Source organism: Salmo trutta, unplaced genomic scaffold (genome assembly GCF_901001165.1).
Source record: "Salmo trutta unplaced genomic scaffold, fSalTru1.1, whole genome shotgun sequence".
Classification (NCBI taxonomy): Eukaryota; Metazoa; Chordata; class Actinopteri; order Salmoniformes; family Salmonidae; genus Salmo; species Salmo trutta.
This window is the reverse complement of record NW_021822713.1, coordinates 195,813-208,312: the sequence shown is the minus strand read 5'-3', so window position 1 is coordinate 208,312 and position 12,500 is coordinate 195,813. Positions and strand designations below refer to the sequence as shown.

At 26.9% G+C, this 12,500-nt stretch overlaps 1 protein-coding gene across 1 annotated transcript in view; it reads right to left on the bottom strand.

The window, feature by feature from the left end:
- Positions 1 to 12,500, bottom strand: part of LOC115183973 (multidrug resistance-associated protein 9) — a gene marked incomplete in the record, with an annotated part of 116,097 nt that overhangs the window by 68,589 nt on the left and 35,008 nt on the right. Inside the window, 1 exon segment of the mRNA XM_029744959.1 lies at positions 52 to 200. Coding sequence (XP_029600819.1) covers positions 52 to 200 — 149 coding nt within the window.

Below are 12,500 nucleotides of genomic sequence, written 5' to 3'. Positions count from 1 at the left end.
ACTAGGTATTGGGACTAGGTATTAGGACTAGGTATTAGGTATACTACTTACTTCCGAGGAGCCGAGGGGCAGGCCCAGCAGGGTGTGGACTACGAAGGTGAGGATGGTTGCCAGGGTGGGGATGATGGTTGTGATGGAGGAGTTGATACTCTGGGTGTAGCCAGCCTTCTCCAGAAGCTGCTTCTCCTTCTTCCTGATGTCTGATTGGGGAAACACACGACGGCAGATATGAAATTTGTCCCAATTGGATCCCTATTCCCTTTATATGGCACTATATCCAAACACACTGTATCTGTACACACTGTACACAACGGTCTAATAAAAGATTTATACCAAACGTTGTAGAACTCTAATAATATACTAGTTTGTACAGTGACTATATAACTCTAATAATATACTAGTATGTACAGTAACTATAGAACTCTAATATTTTTCTAGTATGTACAGTGACTATAGAATTCTAATAATATACTAGTATGTACAGTGACTATAGAACTCTAATAATATACTAGTAGGTACAGTGACTATAGAACTCTAATAATATACTAATAATCTACTAGTATGTACAGTGACTATAGAACTCTAATAATATACTAGTGTGTACAGTGAATAAAGAACTCTAATAATATACTAGTATGTACAGTGACTACAGAACTCTAATAATATACTAGTATGTACAGTGACTATAGAACTCTAATAATATACTAATAATATACTAGTATGTACAGTGACTATAGAACTCTAATAAAATACTAGTGTGAACAGTGACTACAGAACTCTAATAATATACTAGTATGTACAGTGACTATAGAACTCTAATAATATACTAGTGTGTACAGTGACTACAGAACTGTAATAATATACTAGTATGTACAGTGACTACAGAACTCTAATAATATACTAATAATATACTAGTATATACAGTGAATACAGAACTCTAATAATATACTAGTATGTACAGTGACTATAGCGCTCTAATAATATCCTAGTATGTACAGTGACTATAGAACTCTAATAATATACTAATAATATACTAGTATGTACAGTGACTACAGAACTATAATAATATACTAGTATGTACAGTGACTATAGAACTCTAATAATATATTAATAATATACTAGTATGTACAGTGACTAACGAACTCTAATAATATACTAGTATGTAGAGTGACTACAGAACTCTAATAATATACTAGTATGTACAGTGACTATAGAGCTCTAATAATTTACTAAAAATATACTAGTATGTACAGTGACTATAGAACTCTAATAATATACTAGTATGTACAGTGACTATAGAACTATAATAATATACTAGTATGTACAGTGACTATAGAACTCTAATAATATACCAGTATGTAGAGTGACTATAGAACTGTAATAATATACTAATAATATACTAGTATGTACAGTGACTATAGAACTCTAATAATATACTAGTATGTACAGTGACTATAGAACTCTAATAATATACTAGTATGTACAGTGACTACAGAACTATAATAATATACTAGTATGTACAGTGACTATAGAACACTAATAATATACTAATAGTTTACTAGTATGTACAGTGACTACAGAACTATAATAATATACTAGTATGTACAGTGACTACAGAACTCTAATAATATACTAGTATGTACAGTGACTACAGAACTCTAATAATATACTAGTATGTACAGTGACTATAGAGCTCTAATAATATACTAAAAATATACTAGTATGTACAGTGACTATAGAACTCTAACAATATACTTGTATGTACAGTGACTATAGAACTCTAGTAATATACCAGTATGTACAGTGACTATAGAACTCCAATAATATACTAATAATATACTAGTATGTACAGTGACTATAGAACTCTAATAATATACTAGTATGTACAGTGACTATAGAACTCTAATAATATACAAAAAATATACTAGTATGTACAGTGACTATAGAACTCTAGTAATATACTGGTATGTACAGTGACTATAGAACTCCAATAATTTACTAATAATATACTAGTATGTACAGTGACTATAAAACTCTAATAATATACTAGTATGTACAGTGACTATAGAACTCTAATAATATACAAAAAATATACTAGTATGTACAGTGACTATAGAACTCTAGTAATATACTGGTATGTACAGTGACTATAGAACTCCAATAATTTACTAATAATATACTAGTATGTACAGTGACTATAAAACTCTAATAATATACTAGTATGTACAGTAACTATAGAACTTTAATAATATACTAGTATGTACAGTGACTATAGAACTCTAATAATATACTAATAATATACTAGTATGTACAGTGACTACAGAACTCTAATAATATACTAGTATGTACAGTGACTATAGAACTCTAACAATATACTAATAATATACTAGTATGTACAGTGATTACAGAACTCTAATAATATACTAGTTTGTACAGTGACTATAGAATTCTAATAATATACTAGTATGTACAGTGACTTTAGAACTCTAATAATATACTAGTATGTACAGTGACTATAGAACTCTAATAATATACTAATAAGATACTAGTATGTACAGTGACTATAGCACTCTAATAATATACAAAAAATATACTAGTATGTACAGTGACTATAGAACTCTAGTAATATACAAAAAATATACTAGTATGTACAGTGACTATAGAACTCTAGTAATATACTGGTATGTACAGTGACTATAGAACTCCAATAATTTACTAATAATATAGTAGTATGTACAGTGACTATAAAACTCTAATAATATACTAGTATGTACAGTAACTATAGAACTCTAATAATATACTAGTATGTACAGTGACTATAGAATTCTAATAATATACTAGTATGTACAGTGACTATAGAACTCCAATAATATACTAATAATATACTAGTATGTACAGTGACCATAAAACTCTAATAATATACTAGTATGTACAGTGACTATAGAACTCTAATAATATACTAATACTATACTAGTATGTACAGTGACTACAGAACTCTAATAATATACTAGTATGTACAGTGACTACAGAACTCTAATAATATACTAGTATGTACAGTGACTATAGAACTCTAACAATATACTAATAATATACTAGTATGTACAGTGATTACAGAACTCTAATAATATACTAGTATGTACAGTGACTATAGAATTCAAATAATATACTAGTATGTACAGTGACTTTAGAACTCTAATAATACACTAGTATGTACAGTGACTATAGAACTCTAATAATATACTAATAAGATACTAGTATGTACAGTGACTATAGCACTCTAATAATATACTAGTATGTACAGTGACTATAGAACTCTAATAATATACTAATAATATACTAGTATGTACAGTGACTATAGAACTCTAATAATATACTAATAATATACTAGTATGTACAGTGACTACAGAACTCTAATAATATACTAGTATGTACAGTGACTACAGAACTCTAATAATATACTAGTATGTACAGTAACTATAGAACTCTAATATTATTCTAGTATGTACAGTTACTATAGAATTCTATTAATATACTAGTATGTACAGTGACTATAGAGCTCTAATAATATACTAATAGTTTACTAGTATGTACAGTGACTACAGAACTCTAATAATATACTAGTATGTACAGTGACTATAGAACTCCAATAATATACTAGTATGTACAGTGACGACAGAACTCTAATAATATACCATTATGTACAGTGACTACAGAACTCTAATAATATACTAATAATATACTAGTATGTACAGTGACTATAGAACTCTAATAATATAGTAGTATGTACAGTGACTATAGAACTCTAATAATATACTAGTATGTACAGTGACTATAGAACTCTAATAATATACTAATAATATACTAGTATGTACAGTGACTACAGAACTCTAATAATATACTAGTATGTACAGTGACTACAGAACTCTAATAATATACTAGTATGTACAGTAACTATAGAACTCTAATATTATTCTAGTATGTACAGTTACTATAGAATTCTATTAATATACTAGTATATACAGTGACTATAGAGCTCTAATAATATACTAATAGTTTACTAGTATGTACAGTGACTACAGAACTCTAATAATATACTAGTATGTACAGTGACTATAGAACTCCAATAATATACTAGTATGTACAGTGACGACAGAACTCTAATAATATACCATTATGTACAGTGACTACAGAACTCTAATAATATACTAATAATATACTAGTATGTACAGTGACTATAGAACTCTAATAATATAGTAGTATGTACAGTGACTATAGAACTCTAATAATATACTAGTATGTACAGTGACTATATAACTCTAATAATATACTAGCATGTACAGTGACTACAGAACTATAATAATATACTAGTATGTACAGTGACTATAGAGCTCTAATAATATACTAATAGTTTACTAGTATGTACAGTGACTACAGAACTATAATAATATACTAGTATGTACAGTGACTACAGAACTCTAATAATATACTAGTATGTACAGTGACTATAGAGCTCTAATAATATACTAAAAATATACTAGTATGTACAGTGACTATAGAACTCTAACAATATACTTGTATGTACAGTGACTATAGAACTCTAGTAATATACTAGTATGTACAGTGACTATAGAACTCCAATAATATACTAATAATATACTAGTATGTACAGTGACTATAGAACTCTAATAATATACTAGTATGTACAGTGACTATAGAACTCTAATAATATACAAAAAATATACTAGTATGTACAGTGACTATAGAACTTTAGTAATATACTGGTATGTACAGTGACTATAGAACTCCAATAATTTACTAATAATATACTAGTATGTACAGTGACTATAAAACTCTAATAATATACTAGTATGTACAGTGACTATAGAACTCTAATAATATACAAAAAATATACTAGTATGTACAGTGACTATAGAACTCTAGTAATATACTGGTATGTACAGTGACTATAGAACTCCAATAATTTACTAATAATATACTAGTATGTACAGTGACTATAAAACTCTAATAATATACTAGTATGTACAGTAACTATAGAACTCTAATAATATACTAGTATGTACAGTGACTATAGAATTCTAATAATATACTAGTATGTACAGTGACTATAGAACTCCAATAATATACTAATAATATACTAGTATGTACAGTGACCATAAAACTCTAATAATATACTAGTATGTACAATGACTATAGAACTCTAATAATATACTAATAATATACTAGTATGTACAGTGACTATAGAACTCTAATAATATACTAGTATGTACAGTGACTACAGAACTCTAATAATATACTAGTATGTACAGTGACTATAGAACTCTAACAATATACTAATAATATACTAGTATGTACAGTGATTACAGAACTCTAATAATATACTAGTTTGTACAGTGACTATAGAATTCTAATAATATACTAGTATGTACAGTGACTTTAGAACTCTAATAATATACTAGTATGTACAGTGACTATAGAACTCTAATAATATACTAATAAGATACTAGTATGTACAGTGACTATAGCACTCTAATAATATACTAATAATATACTGGTATGTACAGTGACTATAGAACTCTATTAATATACTAGTATGTACAGTGACTATAAAACTCTAATAATATACTAGTATGTACAGTAACTATAGAACTCTAATAATATACTAGTATGTACAGTGACTATAGAATTCTAATAATATACTAGTATGTACAGTGACTATAGAACTCCAATAATATACTAATAATATACTAGTATGTACAGTGACCATAAAACTCTAATAATATACTAGTATGTACAGTGACTATAGAACTCTAATAATATACTAATAATATACTAGTATGTACAGTGACTACAGAACTCTAATAATATACTAGTATGTACAGTGACTACAGAACTCTAATAATATACTAGTATGTACAGTGACTATAGAACTCTAACAATATACTAATAATATACTAGTATGTACAGTGATTACAGAACTCTAATAATATACTAGTATATACAGTGACTATAGAATTCAAATAATATACTAGTATGTACAGTGACTTTAGAACTCTAATAATATACTAGTATGTACAGTGACTATAGAACTCTAATAATATACTAATAAGATACTAGTATGTACAGTGACTATAGCACTCTAATAATATACTAGTATGTACAGTGACTATAGAACTCTAATAATATACTAATAATATACTAGTATGTACAGTGACTATAGAACTCTAATAATATACTAATAATATACTAGTATGTACAGTGACTACAGAACTCTAATAATATACTAGTATGTACAGTGACTACAGAACTCTAATAATATACTAGTATGTACAGTAACTATATAACTCTAATATTATTCTAGTATGTACAGTTACTATAGAATTCTATTAATATACTAGTATGTACAGTGACTATAGAACTCTAATAATATACTAGTATGTACAGTGACTTTAGAACTCCAACAATATACTAGTATGTACAGTGACGACAGAACTCTAATAATATACCATTATGTACAGTGACTACAGAACTCTAATAATATACTAATAATATACTAGTATGTACAGTGACTATAGAACTCTAATAATATAGTAGTATGTACTTTGACTATAGAACTCTAATAATATACTAGTATGTACAGTGACTATAGAACTCTAATAATATACTAATAATATACTAGTATGTACAGTGACTACAGAACTCTAATAATATACTAGTATGTACAGTGACTACAGAACTCTAATAATATACTAGTATGTACAGTAACTATAGAACTCTAATATTATTCTAGTATGTACAGTTACTATAGAATTCTATTAATATACTAGTATGTACAGTGACTATAGAACTCTAATAATATACTAGTATGTACAGTGACTTTAGAACTCCAATAATATACTAGTATGTACAGTGACGACAGAACTCTAATAATATACCATTATGTACAGTGACTACAGAACTCTAATAATATACTAATAATATACTAGTATGTACAGTGACTATAGAACTCTAATAATATAGTAGTATGTACAGTGACTATAGAACTCTAATAATATACCAGCATGTACAGTGACTATAGAACTCTAATAATATACTAATAATATACTAGTATGTACAGTGACTATATAACTAATAATATACTAGTATGTACAGTGACTACAGAACTCTAATAATATACTAATAATATACTAGTGTGTACAGTGACTATAGAACTCTAATAATATACTAGTATGTACAGTGACTATAGAACTCTAATAATATACTAGTATGTACAGTGACTACAGAACTATAATAATATACTAGTATGTACAGTGACTATAGAACTCTAATAATATACTAATAATATACTAGTATGTACAGTGACTACAGAACTCTAATAATATACTAGTATGTACAGTGACTATAGAACTCTAACAATATACTAATAATATACTAGTATGTACAGTGATTACAGAACTCTAATAATATACTAGTTTGTACAGTGACTATAGAATTCTAATAATATACTAGTATGTACAGTGACTTTAGAACTCTAATAATATACTAGTATGTACAGTGACTATAGAACTCTAATAATATACTAATAAGATACTAGTATGTACAGTGACTATAGCACTCTAATAATATACTAATAATATACTGGTATGTACAGTGACTATAGAACTCTAATAATATACTAGTATGTACAGTGACTATAAAACTCTAATAATATACTAGTATGTACAGTAACTATAGAACTCTAATAATATACTAGTATGTACAGTGACTATAGAACTCTAACAATATACTAATAATATACTAGTATGTACAGTGATTACAGAACTCTAATAATATACTAGTATGTACAGTGACTATAGAATTCAAATAATATACTAGTATGTACAGTGACTTTAGAACTCTAATAATATACTAGTATGTACAGTGACTATAGAACTCTAATAATATACTAATAAGATACTAGTATGTACAGTGACTATAGCACTCTAATAATATACTAGTATGTACAGTGACTATAGAACTCTAATAATATACTAATAATATACTAGTATGTACAGTGACTATAGAACTCTAATAATATACTAATAATATACTAGTATGTACAGTGACTACAGAACTCTAATAATATACTAGTATGTACAGTGACTACAGAACTCTAATAATATACTAGTATGTACAGTAACTATAGAACTCTAATATTATTCTAGTATGTACAGTTACTATAGAATTCTATTAATATACTAGTATGTACAGTGACTATAGAACTCTAATAATATACTAGTATGTACAGTGACTTTAGAACTCCAACAATATACTAGTATGTACAGTGACGACAGAACTCTAATAATATACCATTATGTACAGTGACTACAGAACTCTAATAATATAGTAGTATGTACTTTGACTATAGAACTCTAATAATATAGTAGTATGTACTTTGACTATAGAACTCTAATAATATACTAGTATGTACAGTGACTATAGAACTCTAATAATATACTAATAATATACTAGTATGTACAGTGACTACAGAACTCTAATAATATACTAGTATGTACAGTGACTACAGAACTCTAATAATATACTAGTATGTACAGTAACTATAGAACTCTAATATTATTCTAGTATGTACAGTTACTATAGAATTCTATTAATATACTAGTATGTACAGTGACTATAGAACTCTAATAATATACTAGTATGTACAGTGACTTTAGAACTCCAATAATATACTAGTATGTACAGTGACGACAGAACTCTAATAATATACCATTATGTACAGTGACTACAGAACTCTAATAATATACTAATAATATACTAGTATGTACAGTGACTATAGAACTCTAATAATATAGTAGTATGTACAGTGACTATAGAACTCTAATAATATACCAGCATGCACAGTGACTATAGAACTCTAATAATATACTAATAATATACTAGTATGTACAGTGACTATATAACTAATAATATACTAGTATGTACAGTGACTACAGAACTCTAATAATATACTAATAATATACTAGTGTGTACAGTGACTATAGAACTCTAATAATATACTAGTATGTACAGTGACTATAGAACTCTAATAATATACTAGTATGTACAGTGACTACAGAACTATAATAAAAAACTAGTATGTACAGTGACTATAGAACTCTAATAATATACTAATAATATACTAGTATGTACAGTGACTACAGAACTCTAATAATATACTAGTATGTACAGTGACTATAGAACTCTAACAATATACTAATAATATACTAGTATGTACAGTGATTACAGAACTCTAATAATATACTAGTTTGTACAGTGACTATAGAATTCTAATAATATACTAGTATGTACAGTGACTTTAGAACTCTAATAATATACTAGTATGTACAGTGACTATAGAACTCTAATAATATACTAGTATGTACAGTGACTATAGCACTCTAATAATATACTAATAATATACTGGTATGTACAGTGACTATAGAACTCTAATAATATACTAGTATGTACAGTGACTATAGAATTCTAATAATATACTAGTATGTACAGTGACTATAGAACTCCAATAATATACTAATAATATACTAGTATGTACAGTGACCATAAACCTCTAATAATATACTAGTATGTACAGTGACTATAGAACTCTAATAATATACTAATAATATACTAGTATGTACAGTGACTACAGAACTCTAATAATATACTAGTATGTACAGTGACTACATAACTCTAATAATATACTAGTATGTACAGTGACTATAGAACTCTAACAATATACTAATAATATACTAGTATGTACAGTGATTACAGAACTCTAATAATATACTAGTATGTACAGTGACTATAGAATTCAAATAATATACTAGTATGTACAGTGACTTTAGAACTCTAATAATATACTAGTATGTACAGTGACTATAGAACTCTAATAATATACTAATAAGATACTAGTATGTACAGTGACTATAGCACTCTAATAATATACTAGTATGTACAGTGACTATAGAACTCTAATAATATACTAATAATATACTAGTATGTACAGTGACTATAGAACTCTAATAATATACTAATAATATACTAGTATGTACAGTGACTACAGAACTCTAATAATATACTAGTATGTACAGTGACTACAGAACTCTAATAATATACTAGTATGTACAGTAACTATAGAACTCTAATATTATTCTAGTATGTACAGTTACTATAGAATTCTATAATATACTAGTATGTACAGTGACTATAGAGCTCTAATAATATACTAATAGTTTACTAGTATGTACAGTGACTACAGAACTCTAATAATATACTAGTATGTACAGTGACTATAGAACTCCAATAATATACTAGTATGTACAGTGACGACAGAACTCTAATAATATACCATTATGTACAGTGACTACAGAACTCTAATAATATACTAATAATATACTAGTATGTACAGTGACTATAGAACTCTAATAATATAGTAGTATGTACAGTGACTATAGAACTCTAATAATATACTAGTATGTACAGTGACTATAGAACTCTAATAATATACTAGCATGTACAGTGACTACAGAACTATAATAATATACTAGTATGTACAGTGACTATAGAGCTCTAATAATATACTAATAGTTTACTAGTATGTACAGTGACTACAGAACTATAATAATATACTAGTATGTACAGTGACTACAGAACTCTAATAATATACGAGTATGTACAGTGACTACAGAACTCTAATAATATACTAGTATGTACAGTGACTATAGAGCTCTAATAATATACTAAAAATATACTAGTATGTACAGTGACTATAGAACTCTAACAATATACTTGTATGTACAGTGACTATAGAACTCTAGTAATATACTAGTATGTACAGTGACTATAGAACTCCAATAATATACTAATAATATACTAGTATGTACAGTGACTATAGAACTCTAATAATATACTAGTATGTACAGTGACTATAGAACTCTAATAATATACAAAAAATATACTAGTATGTACAGTGACTATAGAACTTTAGTAATATACTGGTATGTACAGTGACTATAGAACTCCAATAATTTACTAATAATATACTAGTGTGTACAGTGACTATAAAACTCTAATAATATACTAGTATGTACAGTGACTATAGAACTCTAATAATATACAAAAAATATACTAGTATGTACAGTGACTATAGAACTCTAGTAATATACTGGTATGTACAGTGACTATAGAACTCCAATAATTTACTAATAATATACTAGTATGTACAGTGACTATAAAACTCTAATAATATACTAGTATGTACAGTAACTATAGAACTCTAATAATATACTAGTATGTACAGTGACTATAGAATTCTAATAATATACTAGTATGTACAGTGATTATAGAACTCCAATAATATACTAATAATATACTAGTATGTACAGTGACCATAAACTCTAATAATATACTAGTATGTACAATGACTATAGAACTCTAATAATATACTAATAATATACTAGTATGTACAGTGACTATAGAACTCTAATAATATACTAGTATGTACAGTGACTACAGAACTCTAATAATATACTAGTATGTACAGTGACTATAGAACTCTAACAATATACTAATAATATACTAGTATGTACAGTGATTACAGAACTCTAATAATATACTAGTTTGTACAGTGACTATAGAATTCTAATAATATACTAGTATATACAGTGACTTTAGAACTCTAATAATATACTAGTATGTACAGTGACTATAGAACTCTAATAATATACTAATAAGATACTAGTATGTACAGTGACTATAGCACTCTAATAATATACTAATAATATACTGGTATGTACAGTGACTATAGAACTCTAATAATATACTAGTATGTACAGTGACTATAAAACTCTAATAATATACTAGTATGTACAGTAACTATAGAACTCTAATAATATACTAGTATGTACAGTGACTATAGAATTCTAATAATATACTAGTATGTACAGTGACTATAGAACTCCAATAATATACTAATAATATACTAGAATGTACAGTGACCATAAAACTCTAATAATATACTAGTATGTACAGTGACTTTAGAACTCTAATAATATACTAGTATGTACAGTGACTATAGAACTCTAATAATATACTAATAATATACTAGTATGTACAGTGACTATAGAACTCTAATAATATACTAATAATATACTGGTATGTACAGTGACTATAGAACTCTAATAATATACTAGTATGTACAGTGACTATAGAATTCTAATAATATACTAGTATGTACAGTGACTATAGAACTCCAATAATATACTAATAATATACTAGTATGTACAGTGACCATAAACCTCTAATAATATACTAGTATGTACAGTGACTATAGAACTCTAATAATATACTAGTATGTACAGTGACTACAGAACTCTAATAATATACTAGTATGTACAGTGACAATACTCTAATATATCTGATAGTATACAGTAATATAAGTACAT